This window comes from Mytilus californianus, unplaced genomic scaffold, assembly GCF_021869535.1.
Source record: "Mytilus californianus isolate M0D057914Y unplaced genomic scaffold, xbMytCali1.0.p SCAF_1, whole genome shotgun sequence".
In the NCBI taxonomy this organism is placed as follows: domain Eukaryota; kingdom Metazoa; phylum Mollusca; class Bivalvia; order Mytilida; family Mytilidae; genus Mytilus; species Mytilus californianus.
The window spans coordinates 35,225,947-35,244,526 of record NW_026262581.1 but is presented as its reverse complement, the minus strand read 5'-3'; the positions used below and the strand labels follow the sequence as shown (position 1 = coordinate 35,244,526).

General features: G+C 31.4%; 1 protein-coding gene and 1 long non-coding RNA gene across 10 annotated transcripts in view; both read right to left on the bottom strand.

Annotated features, from left to right (window-relative positions):
* The window catches only part of LOC127719900 (uncharacterized), a 152,617-nt gene extending 144,484 nt beyond the window's left edge, over window positions 1-8,133 (bottom strand). Inside the window, exon 1 of the long non-coding RNA XR_007990534.1 lies at window positions 8,021-8,133. This is a non-coding gene — a long non-coding RNA (uncharacterized LOC127719900). The remainder of the gene's footprint in view (window positions 1-8,020) is intronic.
* LOC127719728 (heat shock 70 kDa protein 12A-like) overlaps window positions 1-9,359 on the bottom strand; it is a 40,016-nt gene extending 30,657 nt beyond the window's left edge. For 4 of the 9 annotated variants that reach the window (XR_007990480.1, XR_007990479.1, XM_052225971.1 and 1 more), the window contains exons 1-8: window positions 9,281-9,359; window positions 8,282-8,439; window positions 7,293-7,410; window positions 6,096-6,176; window positions 5,591-5,656; window positions 4,682-4,747; window positions 3,848-3,913; window positions 2,893-2,958 (exon numbers count right to left, since the gene is read on the bottom strand). Coding sequence is in view for 7 of the 9 variants with exons in the window: in XM_052225971.1 (XP_052081931.1) it covers window positions 2,893-2,958; window positions 3,848-3,913; window positions 4,682-4,747; window positions 5,591-5,656; window positions 6,096-6,176; window positions 7,293-7,389 (442 nt within the window). In the remaining 2 variants the exon portion in view is untranslated. The remainder of the gene's footprint in view (window positions 1-2,892; window positions 2,959-3,847; window positions 3,914-4,681; window positions 4,748-5,590; window positions 5,657-6,095; window positions 6,177-7,292; window positions 7,411-8,281; window positions 8,440-9,280) is intronic. The other 5 variants (XM_052226000.1, XM_052225992.1, XM_052226017.1 and 2 more) reach the window with 5 other exon arrangements.
* Window positions 9,360-18,580: the final 9,221 nt, after the last annotated feature.

The following is an 18,580-nucleotide window of genomic DNA, read 5'->3' as shown; positions in this document are numbered from 1 at the left end:
TTAAATGCTAAAAATTATTATCATGGTGTTGTGCACTACTATTTTTAACTTATTCATTGACGTCTATACTGCTTTACACTGCAGCCAGAACACTTCATAATGGTTTTATATACCAACTATAGTAAAAAAGTTATATTTCGTGCAATGTTGATTTCAAGTGAAGTTATTTTTTTCATAGTCAGGGGCTCATTTAGCGATACAAAATAAATTTTATTTTTGTGTTTATATTTTGATAACTTTGTGTACATTTTACATGCAGAAAACAAATAATATAATATCAATGTCTGAAAAATGTCAAGTTTATTGTATTCAGTAGGGAAATGTTGAAGGGATCGGTAAAAATCGCTCTTCTCCAGTTTCTAAGCTTCATAAAAAAAAATAATATTTTCTAAGATTAACTTAATATTACATATTTATTTTTAATATGTTATCCGTGTTTTAAAAATTCTTACTTGAAGCTAGCGATACTGATTCCAGTTTGTTGCTAAATTTGTTTTGTTTGAACCTTGTTTTATGGCTAGCCAAACCTCCCGCTTACATGGCAATGTTAAAAATATATCGCCAAAATGACAGCACTATGTGACAGAAATACAGCACAAACACATATCACAGCGAAACGCACAAACAAAAAATTTAATAGTCGACACAACATGCAAACCGAAACTTCTCGTGCTAGTGTATTTTTGATAAATTCTGCAAAATCAGAATCAATTCGATTCAAAAAGATTGTTTTACTCTGATAGAAAACACATCAGATTTTGTATTGTCTTCTGATTTCCTTTCCTGTTTCTAAGAAAGATAACCCGTTCGTGTAAGTGATTTGGTAAATAGGTCATAAACTACTTCTCTTATTGATATTACACACAAAAAAAAAGAAATAACATCACAACAGACTCATTCAACCGTTAAAACACGACTCCTCCGAAAAAATACAGCCACACAAACAAAGACAAACAAAAACGAACAACGCATGGTTCAGATAGATAGCCTTAGTTGATACAGGTACAATATGTAGTGCTGTTGTAGCCAGTTTTACGTGCGCAAAAAAAACTCCCACTTTTCTTATCTAGAATACACGTCGCGAAATCAAAACACACAATAAAAAACCTACAGAAAGCATCTATTAAAGGAATGCCTACTTTAACAATCAAATAAAATACGGCATTTTCCTTAAGAAAAGGAAAACTCCCACCGTATCATTAAACATCTGAACATACGATTTGATTAATGCTATAAACCATCATCATGGTGTTGTGCACTACAACTTTGACTTTATCTATCGACATCTATACTGCTTTGTATTGCAGCAAGAAAACTTCCTGTTGGTTTTGTTTACCAAATGTATTTACAAAGTTATATTTCATGTGATGGCGAGGGATGGAAAATAAGTATTATTTTTGTGTTATCATTCACAAAACTATGTGTGTAGCCTTTTTTAGCTGCAGTATAAAAAAAAATATTGGATAAATGTCAGAAAAATATGTTTGTATATGGCACGAAAATGTTAAAGGGCGAGGTAAACTTTGCTCTTCTCCAGTTTCCACGCCTCATACCTGATATCTTTTTACTTTGACTTAATTTTGTATACCTGTTTTTAATATGTTTTTCTTCTTTTTAGTCTTGCTAAGCCTAGTGTAAGTGTTTTTTTTTAATCGGCGAAATCAGCAATAATTTGAAACTAAAAGATTTTTGTTTTTTACTCTGTTGGAAACACATATGAATTTGTATTGTCTTTTTATTTTATTTCCTGTTTCAAAAACCTTTTCGTGTTAGTGATTTGGTAAATTGATTATAAACTTGCCTCTTTGTTATTACACAAAAAGGAATAACAGGACCATTGCACCATAGATTATGTCAAACATCAAATCCCGACTCCTCCAAAAAAAAAAAACAGACACACAAACAAAGACGAACAATAACTAGCCACACATTGTCCAGATAGCATACTTGGTACAGGTACAAAATAAATTGCGGTTAAACCAGGTCTACGTCGGAACAAATCCCCCCTTTGATTATCTAGAATACATATCGTTTAACCATGCGATAAAAACCTGCAATATGCATCTACCAAAATAATGATTGCTTATTTGACCAAAGAAATAAAACACGTCACACAATTTGAAAAGCGGGATAAAAGCGTACTCTCTACTGTACAAACTATATACAATAAGTTTACATGTGTTTGTGATATCCGTTGCTTTACATATGTTTCACTCTTATGATGATTTGTTTAGTTCTGTGTAGTGATTTTACTGTTGATTGCCTTTTTGTAATTTTTTTCTCCTGGTGTTGTCTGTTTTTTTTGAACTGATAACTTTTCATTGTTTCTTTTATATATTTTGCTAACTTATGACAATTTCTTAAGCCTCTCTACTATGTTTATTTTTTTCTATTTGTATACTCACAACTTCGGGGAATGCAGCTAACTAAATTGGCGCGAATGTTGTTGTGATCTACTTCTGCTTTAAATAGAATTTTCAATTAACGAACTCGCGACAAACTTATTGATGCTTGTGATTGATGTGTTTGACGTTGGAACGTTAAGGACTAAGAAGCTGGAACACATGAACAATTTCGGAACATCTCGGAGCAACAGTTTGAATCGAAATAATTATTATATAATATATAATTGGTGTCCCATAGTGCTATTAATCTTAGAGAGAGAAAACTAATCTTTTTGTGTCGCGCATACTTGATTTTTTTCCATTATTTGTACAAGTTTCATCCTCAGTAATTTAACTTTGTTAAATTCCAAAATTTTTTGCACCACTTTTCTGTATACTTGTATTACTTTTTTTTCATATACTTTGTTTTTATTTTCATTTCGGATGGTATGCATGCAGATGCCTTAAAACATTACATTTCACTATAGTCACTTTTTACGATTCTTACTTCCAGCTAAAGATAATGCATCCAGTCTTTCAGCAAAAGTCTTTTGTTCATTTCCTGGTTGAATGGCTTAAACAAAACAAAAATCCAACATAATGTAACTTGGCATAACATTTATCCTTTTCGTTTAATTATTCTTTAAAGTCAAAATAATGAGCTCATGTGTATTCAAAATTACACACGTAGTCAAAACGAAAATATATATTAAAAAATTAAGATATCATTATGATCTAAATTAAAAGAATCGTATTCTAGAAATTTTGAGCAAGTAGTAGTACTTTTGAAGTTGACGTCGTATTTATGTAATTAATGGCTGCAGTAACGCTATCGTCTCGGTGTTTTATTTTCAGTGGACAAAAGGTTAAATTGGACAATATATTTCTTCGACCAAAACCAACAAACAAACAAAAATGGACTATTTAATAGATTTTGTGTTTCCCTTAATTGTTTATCCAAAGTCGTTTATATATGTATATTATGGGATTACCTAATATGAATCGTGTCGTTGTTTTCGCTGCTCATACCCGTAGCAATGTGATGTACAGGGGAGGAGTTGATTGATGCACACTCTTTGAAACTAATAAATACTATTTAAGCTTGGATTTTATTTGAACGTTTTACTTTATCCAAACCCTCCTTTAAAAGTTTTCTGGCTACCTGCCTGTTTTGTTTACATGTCTTCAACCGGTTTAAGAACGGTATACCGGTTTCAGATCTTTAACCAGTCGTATCTGCTGAATTCACCCACGACTTGGGTAAAATATCATCAAAGATACCAATATTGTGATTTATTACGGCAGACGCCTGTTTCGTCTACATAAGATTTATAATCTTTTGTATCACTTTTCTATATATTTTTTATTTGTAAATGTACTTGTTTTTTTTTTATTTCGGAGGGTATGGATGCAGACACGTTAAGCATTAAATCTTACTGTAGTTACTTTTTTACGATTCTTACTTGGTGCTAAGGATGTTGCCTCCAGTCTTCCAACAGCACTTTTTCGTTGGTAACCTGGCTGAATGGCTAATACAAAAATCAAATAAAATATGAGAAGGGCATATATTTTTTTTTTCGTTTATTTTTCTTAAAAGTCATCTCTATGTGACAAAATAATGGGTTCATGTTTATTGAAATTATTATTATACATGTAGGCAAAATGAAAATGCAATTAAAAATTGAAATATCATAAATTAAATGTTCTTAATCAAAAGAATTGTATTCTAGATATTTTCAGAATAACCTTATATCATGCATCGTGTCATATTTTTGCTGCTCATAACCAAAGTGATTTACAGATGAGAAGTTGACAGATTAACACCCTTAAAACAAATCTGCACTATTTAATTGATATAAGAAGATGTGGTATGAGTGCCAATGAGACAACTCTCCATCCAAGTCACAATTTGTAAAAGTAAACCATTAAGCCTACATTTTCTTTGAATATTTGAGTTCATCCAAACCCTTTCATTTAAAGTTCTGGCTACCTGCCTGTTCTGTTTACATGTCTTCGATCGTTTAAAGGACGGTATGCCGGTTTCAGATCTTTTACAGTCGTATCTGCTGAATTCACCCACAACTTGGATAAAAAATCAAACAAGATACAAGATTATGATTTAATACGTCAGACGTCTGTTTCGTCGACATACTTATAATCTTTTGTACCACTTTTTTTTTTTAAATATTTCTAATTTTTAAATGCTCTTTGTTTTTTTAATATTCATTTCAGATGTTATGGATGCAGACACGTTAAAACATTAAATCTCACTGTAGTTACTTTTTTACTATTCTTACTTGGAGCTAAGGATGTTGACTCCAGTCGTCCAACAGCACTTTTTCGTTGATATCCTGGCTGAATTGCTGATACAAAAAAATCAATTACATGTGAGAAGGACATAAAATTTATCGTTTTCATTTAATTTTTCTTGAAAGTCATCTCTATATGTCAAAATAATTTGTTAATTCAAAATTTCACATGTAGACAAAACGAAAATCAATTAAAAATTGAGACTATCATAATGGTCTAAATTAAACGAATTGTATTCTAGATATTTTGAGCAAGTAGTAGTACTTTTGCAGTTGACGTCGTATTCATGTGATTTATGGCTGCAGTATTGTTTTCGCCTCGATATTTTATATTCATTGGACAATGAATAGAATAAAAGTTCAAATTGGACAATATATGTCATCGAACAACAAAAATTGGACTGTTTAATAGATTTTGTGTTTCCTTTAATTTTTCTTCCCGAGTCATTTATATATGTATGTAGGAATAACCTAACATCTAATAAAAATCTAGTTGTTGTTTTCGCTGCTCATACCCGTAGCACAGTTATTTACAGGTGACGAGTTGACGAATGATCACCCTTTGAAACCAATAAGTACTATTAAGCCTACATTTTCTTTGACTATTTGAGTTTATCCAAACTGTTTATATGTCTTCGACCGTTTGTAGAACGGTATACCGGTTTCAGATCTTTTTACAGTCGTATCTGCTGAATTCACCTACAACTTGGGTAAAAAATCAAACAAGATACAAGATTATGATTTGTTACCCAAGACGTTTGTTTCGTCTACATAAGACTCATTATATTTTTTCTTATTTCTAAATGGACCTTGTTTTTTATTTTCGTACCGGATGGTATGCATGCAGACACATTAAAACATTTATTCTCACTGAAGTTACTTTTTTACGATTCTTACTTGGAGCTAAGGATGTTGCCTCCAGTCTTCCAACAACACTTTGTCGTTCGTATCCTGGCTGAATGGCTGTTACAAAAAATCCAACAAAATGTGAGAAGGGTATAAAATTTATCTTTTTTTTTAATTAAATTTTTCTTGGAAGTCATGTCTATGTCTATGTGACAAAATAATGGGTTCATGTTCATTAAAAATGTAAATCATTTAAAAATTGAACAACTAGTATCATAAAGTTTTTTTGTTAAAATGGTTGTATTCTAGAAATTTTAAGCAATTTTATTAATATATTTCCAGTTGTCGTCGGATTTATGTGATTAATGGCTGGAGTAACGAGAGAGAGATTTGTACATGCAAAATTATATGAAGAATCAATATATTTAATATTAATTGTATTTGATAAAATGAAATACTGAGCTTTACAATATTTGGGATTTGATAATAATGCGTAGGGTCCCTGTATCTACGCATTATCGTTTCAAGAGGTGGGTTTTATACTAATTAGTCCTACCCTTCTGCCATCCTTTTGAGTTTCCTCTTGTGTACATTGTTTTCCGATTAAACAAATTGGCATTCTTGTGTTCATGTTTGCCTGCAAAGATAAGAATACAATATATATATATGTTGTGTACAAGTTATCATTTTGTACAAATTATAATTTGTACAAAAAAATTGTACAAATTATAATTTGTATTTTGACTTTGTACAAATTGTAATTTGTACAAAAAGTGCCTGTACAAACAATTTGTACAAAATTCGACTAAAATTCACTTATAACTTGTACAATAATTTATAGTATGGATTTTTTTATAAAAAAAGATTGCTACACACTTTAGAATTTTATTCAATGACCACACAATAAACCTTATTTACAAAATACAAAAACACCCAGATGGAGACAGGAAATGTAATTGATACATGCATGCCAGTTAATTCTGATAGTCGATAGAAATTGACCCCAGTGACAATTCTGATAGAATAACAAAAATTAGCCTCAGTGACAATTCTGATAGTATAATAGAAATTGGCCCCAGTGACAATTAGGATGACACTGACGTTGAAGCACCAATCATACGTGCCAGGAAGCGTGCGCTGTTTGGCCAACAGATCCAAGCCGAATATCTAACCATGAAAACGAAACAGAAATTATCAGAACTATCTGGAGAATTTAGGTACCGCATTGGAACAGCTGTAGGAATTTTAACAGGATAATTGTTGAGAAATCAAATTACAATGTAGTATTGTTTCCAATTAAGTTAAAAGATATGACATGACAGAAAAACAAAATGCAAACCATTGAATAAATCGTTTCATATAAAACTTTCGTTTTATGCTCAAACCAAGATTGGCGGAGACATATAGCCGCTGCTTTCTCCATCTGATCACCTGAAACGAATAGTGTCCGGTCAATCAATTTGTGTTAATACCTGTAAGCAATGGCCATATAAGTTTTTAACATTGCTACCTACTAGTAAATTCAGCACTAGATATTCACTGTTTATACAAATTATTTTCAACAGTTTTCTAAAGATGGTAAAAAAATATTACAAAATGTGAACTTAAGGTTAATAAATTATATAGTTGCATACATTCAATGTGTGTGCATAATACTCATACATGAGCTTTCAACGATTAGATTTGGCTTTAAGTTGTTTTCGTTAGTCATGGAGCTTGACTTCCACAATAGATGTATTTGTTCTCACGTTACCTTTTGGTTTTTCTTTTTGTTGCCTCGGAATTTCACATTTTCCACACTTTTCGTTATTAGGGTCATTGTATTCATGACAGTTGAGACACACCCACATTTTTATTTAAACAATTGTGATCTGCAAAGAACAAAACGAGGGAAATTATATAATATCTCTGCACTACTCTATATATTGTCAATATAAATGTTGGTAACTGATGCATTTTGTACACCTCATACAAGTCATACATCGTGTTACACGTCAAACACTTAAATTTATGAAAATACTTAGATTTTTTTATAATTTTATGACAAAACAGATAATTTCGATTTACTAATTTTTAAAATGTCCATTTATGCGTATAGCAACATTCCAGCAGCGCATGAACATGGAGCGTATATCTCCTAATTGATACAATATTTCAAAGCTTGAGTTTCCTGTCATAATTTCTTAAACTACTTCTTACTAAGAAGCTTAACATCAAGGGTTTTAAGTGGTTTAATTTGAAAATATTACAGACACTATCATGATATGAAATATGCACATACCTTACATCTTCCTTTATTCATTTCCATCCGATACACTCGAGGATATACATTTAGGAAGCATAAATGCTGAACGTTTGAAAACAAAACTAAAATGGCCTAGACAGGATAGTCTAAGAGGGTATGAGTGGAGTTTATAGAATAGAGAATAATGGGAAATTATAGAGAATAACAAAAACAAAAGAATAGATTAAAATAGGCACAAAAAAAAAAAAGAAATAGTTGGCCGATAAAATATAAAGAACAGAGAAAAATAGGGTGCTAAAATGTAAATACTCGAGAATAACAGGGTACTAAAAAATAAAGAATATACAAAACTGGCTTAACAAATTAAAGTATATAGAAATGAAGACATCCCCCACCCAATCCAGACCCTCGTCTTAGGTTAGATTTTGCAGGGACAATTGCGACCAAGATTAGCTTTATCAACTACAAATGTATAAACATTTATTTTTACGTCTTACCAATTCCTCGGTGGTAGAAAAATAATGACGATTTCGGTAAAGGCGATTTGCAAGTTTGTCTGACATGTGTATTTATCTGGTAAGCTAGTGGTCAAAGCATGTTGTCTTGATTTGTAATATAGTCCATCTTCTATTTTAAATGACAGGTGATCACTGATCTACATAAAGATAAAAATAAGAAAATGTGAAATTGTGATATGATTGTAAATGAGACAACTCTGTTCCACCAGAGACCAAATAAGGTAAAAGTTATAAACTATAGGTCACCGTACGGCATTCATTAAAGAACAAAACCAATACCGCATAGTAAGGTATAAAGCCCCCCAGATGACAAAAGTAAAACAGCACAAACGGGAAAACTAACGGCCTGAATTATGTACCAAACAAGAAACGAAAAACAAATATGATATACAGCAACAAAAACAACCACAAAGTTCCAGACTCATGATTTGGAAGAGTCATATCCCCCCTAACATGGGACAGTGGTGTAACAGCACAACATAACAACAAATTATAGAAATCAGTTAAAAAGGGCTAAACTCATCAGATCGATACAAAGCAGAAAAGCAACTAACAAAAGCACTACATACACAAAGTACAGAATTGAGAGTACCTGCTCTTATCAGGACATGGCGGGTAATCTTTCGTTACAAAGCTCATCTGTTGGTAGGAAATTCTTTGATTTACATTGGGTGTTACAAACTCTTCATTATGAAAGATCATGATAAAAGATGGTGGACAAATGGATACAGATTGGATTAATATAGAATGTCAAAATACATATGAACTTGACATTGTCAAAATCTGCAAACAAAACCAGTGTTTACGTGTACTTACAAAGTACGTAACATCTAGGAACCTCAGCGAATGATTTTTTGTTAAAACATACTAAACCTACCAAGCAGAAGTATTATATCAATATTTTAATTTCTTTTAGCTACAAATTGATAAAAAAAAAGATCAAAGACGTTTATGAAATACAGAAAGTAGACTCCTTACCTGACGACAAATTTACAATTGCGTACTTCGGTCTCAATACAGCCACATAAACTAAAAAGGTTTACCGGTAGACTTGTTACACATACCTTTAAAATCTGACCCTACCCATTGTATTGTTAATATTGGTAACATGTATCTCTTCAATCGTTCACTTCGTAATGTATAAAATGTCCGTGGACTTAGGTTTCATTTTCGTTCTTGTATATATCTAAGAATACAATCCCCTCTTTCTACACCCGAAATATTGATTTTTTTTTTTTGCCAACCAAGTATAAATAAATGCTTATAATAATCTTTATCAAAATCTTCATTCTTGTTCATGTTTACATTATTTAACAAATGGTGTTCAAGAGAAGAAACTGTCCCTGTTCTTAATTTTAAATTTTACATGTATTTAAATTCATATTTTACTGAAACTTTCATTAAATGTCCATTTTTAACCTTGAATTCAAAACAATAACAATGAATTTTGAACTGACCTTTTTTATATTATAAAATATCAACATAAATATAATATCAAGACGTGTTTATATCTCTATATTATTGTGTTTAGCAATAATTAAAACAAAACACAAAAACGATTAATCTGGATCAATATCTGTTCTATATAAACATTTCCAAGAACAAGGTATTTTAAAATTTTCGTTATACATGTATTCTAGTGAAGTAGTTCATTAAAAGCCTTAGTAAATAAGTCTAACTTCTTTTATAGTTGTCTCCTCGGTGATCATTTTAACGTGACCTGTTCGGTTAAAATGCCGATTTTTGATATGTGAATTGTAAATTACAAATGAATAATTTATTATCTGAAATTTTATTATCAAGGGAAATACATAATAATTCTAATATGAAAACTCGTCATTACTTTCAGTATAATTATGATAGTCATTAAAAAGACAATATTCTATTACCTTTTTTTTTTATCATATCTGATATTTATTTTTAATTAGTAAGTGTAATCTTTTACAGTCTCTGTTAAATTTATTTAAAACTTATTAGACATGGGACGATTTAGAGATAGACACCTGTTTATTGTTGAAGACCCTAAATCTCCGTGTATTCATCTAGTATTTTAAAACACGTAACAGTTTACAAAAGTGTGTAGGATTTAAAGGGTATATCTAAAAATAATATCTGACTGGAAAATGCACAAACCAGGCGATTTACATTTTAGTTAATACAGAATATTCAAACAAGTCAATTTTTGTGAGAACTACTTTTAAAACAATATTCTCTACGGGGATAAATGCAGATAATATTTACGAGCTAAAACATAAGTCTAATATATTTCGATTAAAAACATCTGTGCCCAAGCGAGGCAACTCGTCAGTGGTCGTCTATTATTTACCTTTATTTTGTTATCATTGTTGAAATTTGGGGAACTTGATTTGACGACCTTTCATGTCCATTGTTAAAGTATTCACTTGGTATTTTCTAGATGTGGGACTTTTTGACAAATAGTTTCAACACAGGATATACACCTATCATTTGTTGAAGCCATGCGTTGTGCTCTCGAAATTTTCTTTTTTGAGGAGAGGGGTATATGCGTGTTTGTGTTTCAAGTAAAGTCATGAAGAAGTAATTATGTCAACTTGGAAAAAAACGATACTTATCTGTAAAGAAGACAATTTTCTTTTCTTACCTTAATATGCAATTACACATAATTAATTATTTCAAGACAATTGTATTCCTGTCCTAAAATAAACACTCAATGGACAATTTTAATTTAATTTTACTTCCATGACAACAGTTCATGTAGAAAGAAAAATATATGAAAAAAGAAGTTGCAAAATGATAGTTCATTTTCATCCAAGATTCCTTTAAAAACAGGTTAGATATAGTGAATCTCGCCTCAATTTACAATCATTATTTATTGATCGCTTAACAATAATAACTATTTAGACATTCAACAAGAAATTCATCACTTGATCGCGGGAAAAAATATTCTCACAACTATTACTTTAAAAATCCCTTACGATAAATATATTTCATAGAAAATATTAGAACCAATTTATATATTTACCATAGTGGATCATTCATATTATTAGAAAAAAAAGATAGCACACAGTATTTTACAGACATCTTAACAGAAGATGAACATATATATGTCTACATGTTGTTTTATTACCCCACAAAATTGCGTCTAATTGATATATTTGACATTTCAGGTAGTTACACATACAAGCAGTACGTCTGTGTATGCCTTTGTATTTGCATTCAGGTGTCACAGGTCAAATTTAGTCGTTCATTGTGTGTTAATATACGTTTTTTGATTGAGTTAAGCCTTCCAATTGATATTTTATAGTGTGTTTTTCTATGTTGTGATGTTATACTATTGTTTCAGAAAAGGGAGAAGGTTAGGTACCATTAAAACGTTTAATCCCGCTGCAAATGTTTGCACCTGTCCTAAGTCAGGAATCTGATTACAGTAGTTGTCGTCTGTTTATGTAGTTCATACGTGTTTCTCGTTTCTCGTTTTTATATAGATTAGACCGTTGGGTTTTCCGTTTGAATGGTTTTACACTAGTAATTTTTTGGGGCCCTTTATAGCTTGCTGTTCGGTGTGAGCCAATGCTCCGTGTTGAAGGCCGTACCTTGACCTATAATAGTTTACTTTTATAAATTGTAACTTGGATGGAGAGTTGTCTCATTGGCACTCATATCACATCTTCCTATATCTACTTTGTATAGAAAAAAAACCCGTGCATTCAACATCTGAAACCATTTCAAAACAAATTATGAAAATAACACTTTATAAAGCCCTTTTCTGGATTGAACTTCACCTGGAACGCTCAAAGCCGACTATTTGAAGAAAAGGATGTTTACGAACCGAAACAGTTGAAGAGCTTTATGACCAAAAAGTACCGAAATGTGATAGCTAAATCCATCTAAGGTCAACATTGCCTGAGGAAGTTGGAACCTTATTTTCTTTATAATTTATCAATTTAAGAAAAGTACTGACATCTGAGCTGATAATACCCTCGGGGACTGATAGTCCACCAGCAGCGGCATCGACCCAGTGCTACAAAAAAATGCAAATAACACTTTTAAAATGTTATGTGTCCGACAAATGTTAACCTTAAATAATTGAAAAGTTGAATACACAATTCGATCAATCAATACTTCCGTTTACGGACACCATTATGGTTAAGTTGATCGTTATTGAATATCTGTGTTACAGATGCCACTTGTCATGACCACAATCCCGACTTCTTTCCCTCGAAACATGCAAAAAGCGACTTGTTACAGGATTATTTATTTGGCTTGAGCAACACAATCGTTTTTATTAGGGTTCGTGTTGATCAGTTTTAGTTTAAACTCTGGTGTTTTGTTATTAGTGTTCGTCTTTTCGTAGTTTGAATGTTTTGTTCTTGTGTTGTCTGTTTTTATCGGACATGATTTTCGACAGCCCTTTAAAACATATTTCATTTTACATTGGCTACTTTCAGAATCTTCATTTATTCTTCTTGTGCGAGAAAAGTTCATACATTGCTTCGAGCGGGATGATGCGTTACAACAGTAAAGTTCTTCTATCTCAATTCCTCCCTTTGCATGGCGAACTGTAAATTAATTTGACATACTAAAATCAATTAGATATTTGACGATTCAACAAAGCAACCTATCGATATGTCCTATTTGCTCACGATAAGATTCTTCCTGATCTGTTATTTCAGGTGCTAATGGTGTCTTTTTGAGTTAATATTATGTTTTGTCACTTTGATTTTCTTTCAGTAGTATTTGTAGGCTACAGTTGTTTCTAAAGTTCTTAATATAAGTTCCCATTCTTTTTCTCATTATCCTGTGAGGTGAGATGAGATATGAAAATAAAATAATACATTATAGTTATATCTTTACATCCTCAAACATTCAAGCGAGCTTTAAATGAATAAACAAACATATATTTTAAAGATCTAGTTTATTTTGTATTCGTTTAATGACAGGTCCAAGAATTACTTGTATTTTGGAAAACAATGCGGTAAGAGATATTTCATTGTAATTCTTCAAGTTCCTCAGTTATAACAGTTTCGGGTAAGAATTCTATTGCTACATCGGGAAGCTTATTTACTATCTACAATTTGACAATTGCCTGTTCCTTTATCTGTGCAGCATTCGGTAAGTTAATCTACTTTCGGTAAATTTGTGAAATGTTTAAATAATCATTTATATTGGGTTTTTTTTGGGGTACATTTGTGAAATTTTAAAGTAACCAGATAAGGTATACGTATTATGTTTTAATGGTTAACGAAATGTATGCCTATTCCCTTACACTTGGAACTCTGTTTGAAACGTGTATTTCGGGAGATTCTATTGACTTTAAGTGTCATTATTAAGATTCTCAAAATTTTATATATTTAATATATGAACCATGTCGATGGTTGTTTCCCTACAATACGTTTTCTCAAGTGTGGAGAACCAAGTGTCACGAGAAAACAACGTGATTGGCATTTAGATCAAACCACTGGTAGGGGTTATATTGAACTAGCAACGAGGTTTAACCCATTGCTCATATTATACATGACAAGAAGTACTCGTTTGCAAATTTTGTTTTTAAACTGTTAGTATTCTTGATAAACTAACATATAAGACTCATTTCGGTTTAAGTTGAAGTCCCTATAATTCATTCGAGATTTAATTTAGTGTTATTGAAGTACTGAAAATATTTTTTAACCTTTTACTATGGCTTCGTTTTTTGTTTTTGCTGGAAAGTGCACACATGCTAAAGCAGTGTTTCTTTTAATTGGAAGTTATTAGTAGCTGCATACGTATATAGTAAGTTAACAAAATGTGCTACATAAAGACATAGAAAAATTTCTACGCTTAAAAGTATTTAAAGTTTTTGTCTCTGTTCATTTCATTTGTTTACCGGATCATATGTATATATGAGACCTAATTTTGTTAAAGCTTTTTAAAATTTTATATTTTATATGCTGTGTATTACTACATAATCAGAGTCAAGCTTGAAATAAACATCGTGAATAGTGAGCCTAGCCAGAAATGAACATTTATTTTAGGTATCTTTTTGCTGGCTTAAGGTTACAATACACCATTAGATTTTATGGGCGCAGCCATTTTATGAGCATAACATGGTATTCAGAATTAAGAGTATAGCTAATCCTGATTGGTTGATATGTGCGCCCGTTATTTTTTGTTATTAGAGACTTCGTGCATTCTGCATTATACCAAAGGCCAAATAAATTATTTTCCTTAGCCCTAACGGAACTGAGATGTCTTTTAAACGCTAGGATGAGACACGTATTTTTAAGTGCAAAATTGATAGGCATGGGAGATAAGTACAAATTACGCTAAGAAAAGCAACGCGAACCTATATTTTTTGGACCAAAAAATACTGTCCTAATAACTTTTCTTTAATTCTAGCAAGGTTTCGTTTAAAAAATCAACTTTCTAAAGTCTGTATCTCGAAAAAGGCTATCATTGTCGCCTATGGGGAAATTAATTGTTTATTTCAATCTATACAGCGTCGACATTTCTTTATCATAGTGCTCAAAAAGTGTCAAAAACAGTAATTTTACTTGATATTTGATGTGAAACTGTATTTTTTGGTGACAAATGAATTATTGATTAACTAGTTTTTAAGCTATAGTCTGTTTCATATTTGTATTGCGTTTTACCTTAGAAACAAGGGTGGGTTCGACTTTTGACTTACTGTGGAGAGAATATGTCATTTTCTGAACTTCTGCTGATTTGTTTGAAAAAAGCACGTACACGTCTAGAGTTTGGATATACAAATCGATTTTTAAACATGACAATCTCGATCCAAGTGCTGTTATCGAAATTACCAAATTCAGTGAATATGTACAGAAATGACCCCCATTGAACATTGAAATGTTCACTCGAATGGCAGACTATAAAAATTAGAATAGGCATGACATTTTGTAGTTAACGAATAGTTTTCGATGTATAAACACAAATATTCACACATTGTCATATTTTGAAATGCTATAGTCTGTTTCAAAAATGTACTTTTATACGAAAATGGTTTCATTTAAAACTGTTGTTCAAAATTCACCGTAGTAGTTACATATTGGATCGGTTTTGGTATCAATATAATCAGTACTTGATGACATATAAAGAATCATTGGAGAAAGTTGACATTATCTTCAGGCCCTTTTTAGCAGTACCGCATTTACTCAAAAAATCAGAATTTTTTTTTTCACATTTTTGACTGGGGTCACCTCTGATAAAAAATTGTGAAAATTCAGAGAGTAATGCCAGAACGTTTTGAAGATGATTTTTGTGTGGCATATATATTTGTGCATCTAACGAACTATGAATTGCATGATTCTAGAAAGTATTAAATACCGTATACAGCGTCGACATTTCTTTATCATAGTGCTCAAAAAGTGTCAAAAACAGTAATTTTACTTGATATTTGATGTGAAACCGTATTTTTCGGTGACAAATGAATTATTGATTAACAAGTTTTTAAGCTATAGTCTGTTTCATATTTGTATTGCGTTTTACCTTAGAAACAAGGGTGGGTTCGACTTTTGACTTACTGTGGAGAGAATATGTCATTTTCTGAACTTCTGCTGATTTATTTGAAAAAAGCACGTACACGTCTAGAGTTTGGATATACAAATCGATTTTTAAACATGACAATCTCGATCCAAGTGCTGTTATCGAAATTACCAAATTCAGTGAATATGTACAGAAATGACCCCCATTGAACATTGAAATGTTCACTCGAATGGCAGACTATAAAAATTAGAATAGGCATGACATTTTGTAGTTAACGAATAGTTTTCGATGTATAAACACAAATATTCACACATTGTCATATTTTGAAATGCTATAGTCTGTTTCAAAAATGTACTTTTATACGAAAATGGTTTCAATTAAAACTGTTGTTCAAAATTCACCGTAGTAGTTACATATTGGATCGGTTTTGGTATCAATATAATCGGTACTTGATGACATATAAAGAATCATTGGAGAAAGTTGACATTATCTTCAGGCCCTTTTTAGCAGTACCGCATTTACTCAAAAAATCAGAAATTTTTTTTTCACATTTTTTGACTGGGGGTCACCTCTGATAAAAAATTGTGAAAATTCAGAGAGTAATGCCAGAACGTTTTGAAGATGATTTTTGTGTGGCATATATATTTGTGCATCTAACGAACTATGAATTGCATGATTCTAGAAAGTATTAAATACCGTATACAGCGTCGACATTTCTTTATCATAGTGCTCAAAAAGTGTCAAAAACAGTAAAATTTTACTTGATATTTGATGTGAAACCGTATTTTTTGGTGACAAATGAATTATTGATTAACTAGTTTTTAAGCTATAGTCTGTTTCATATTTGTATTGCGTTTTACCTTAGAAACAAGGGTGGGTTCGACTTTTGACTTACTGTGGAGAGAATATGTCATTTTCTGAACTTCTGCTGATTTGTTTGAAAAAAGCACGTACACGTCTAGAGTTTGGATATACAAATCGATTTTTAAACATGACAATCTCGATCCAAGTGCTGTTATCGAAATTACCAAATTCAGTGAATATGTACAGAAATGACCCCCATTGAACATTGAAATGTTCACTCGAATGGCAGACTATAAAAATTAGAATAGGCATGACATTTTGTAGTTAACGAATAGTTTTCGATGTATAAACACAAATATTCACACATTGTCATATTTTGAAATGCTATAGTCTGTTTCAAAAATGTACTTTTATACGAAAATGGTTTCATTTAAAACTGTTGTTCAAAATTCACCGTAGTAGTTACATATTGGATCGGTTTTGGTATCAATATAATCAGTACTTGATGACATATAAAGAATCATTGGAGAAAGTTGACATTATCTTCAGGCCCTTTTTAGCAGTACCGCATTTACTCAAAAAATCAGAATTTTTTTTTTCACATTTTTGACTGGGGTCACCTCTGATAAAAAATTGTGAAAATTCAGAGAGTAATGCCAGAACGTTTTGAAGATGATTTTTGTGTGGCATATATATTTGTGCATCTAACGAACTATGAATTGCATGATTCTAGAAAGTATTAAATACCGTATACAGCGTCGACATTTCTTTATCATAGTGCTCAAAAAGTGTCAAAAACAGTAATTTTACTTGATATTTGATGTGAAACCGTATTTTTCGGTGACAAATGAATTATTGATTAACAAGTTTTTAAGCTATAGTCTGTTTCATATTTGTATTGCGTTTTACCTTAGAAACAAGGGTGGGTTCGACTTTTGACTTACTGTGGAGAGAATATGTCATTTTCTGAACTTCTGCTGATTTATTTGAAAAAAGCACGTACACGTCTAGAGTTTGGATATACAAATCGATTTTTAAACATGACAATCTCGATCCAAGTGCTGTTATCGAAATTACCAAATTCAGTGAATATGTACAGAAATGACCCCCATTGAACATTGAAATGTTCACTCGAATGGCAGACTATAAAAATTAGAAAAGGCATGACATTTTGTAGTTAACGAATAGTTTTCGATGTATAAACACAAATATTCACACATTGTCATATTTTGAAATGCTATAGTCTGTTTCAAAAATGTACTTTTATACGAAAATGGTTTCATTTAAAACTGTTGTTCAAAATTCACCGTAGTAGTTACATATTGGATCGGTTTTGGTATCAATATAATCGGTACTTGATGACATATAAAGAATCATTGGAGAAAGTTGACATTATCTTCAGGCCCTTTTTAGCAGTACCGCATTTACTCAAAAAATCAGAAATTTTTTTTTCACATTTTTTGACTGGGGGTCACCTCTGATAACAAATTGTGAAAATTCAGAGAGTAATGCCAGAACGTTTTGAAGATGATTTTTGTGTGGCATATATATTTGTGCATCTAACGAACTATGAATTGCATGATTCTAGAAAGTATTAAATACCGTATACAGCGTCGACATTTCTTTATCATAGTGCTCAAAAAGTGTCAAAAACAGTAATTTTACTTGATATTTGATGTGAAACCGTATTTTTTGGTGACAAATGAATTATTGATTAACTAGTTTTTAAGCTATAGTCTGTTTCATATTTGTATTGCGTTTTACCTTAGAAACAAGGGTGGGTTCGACTTTTGACTTACTGTGGAGAGAATATGTCATTTTCTGAACTTCTGCTGATTTGTTTGAAAAAAGCACGTACACGTCTAGAGTTTGGATATACAAATCGATTTTTAAACATGACAATCTCGATCCAAGTGCTGTTATCGAAATTACCAAATTCAGTGAATATGTACAGAAATGACCCCCATTGAACATTGAAATGTTCACTCGAATGGCAGACTATAAAAATTAGAATAG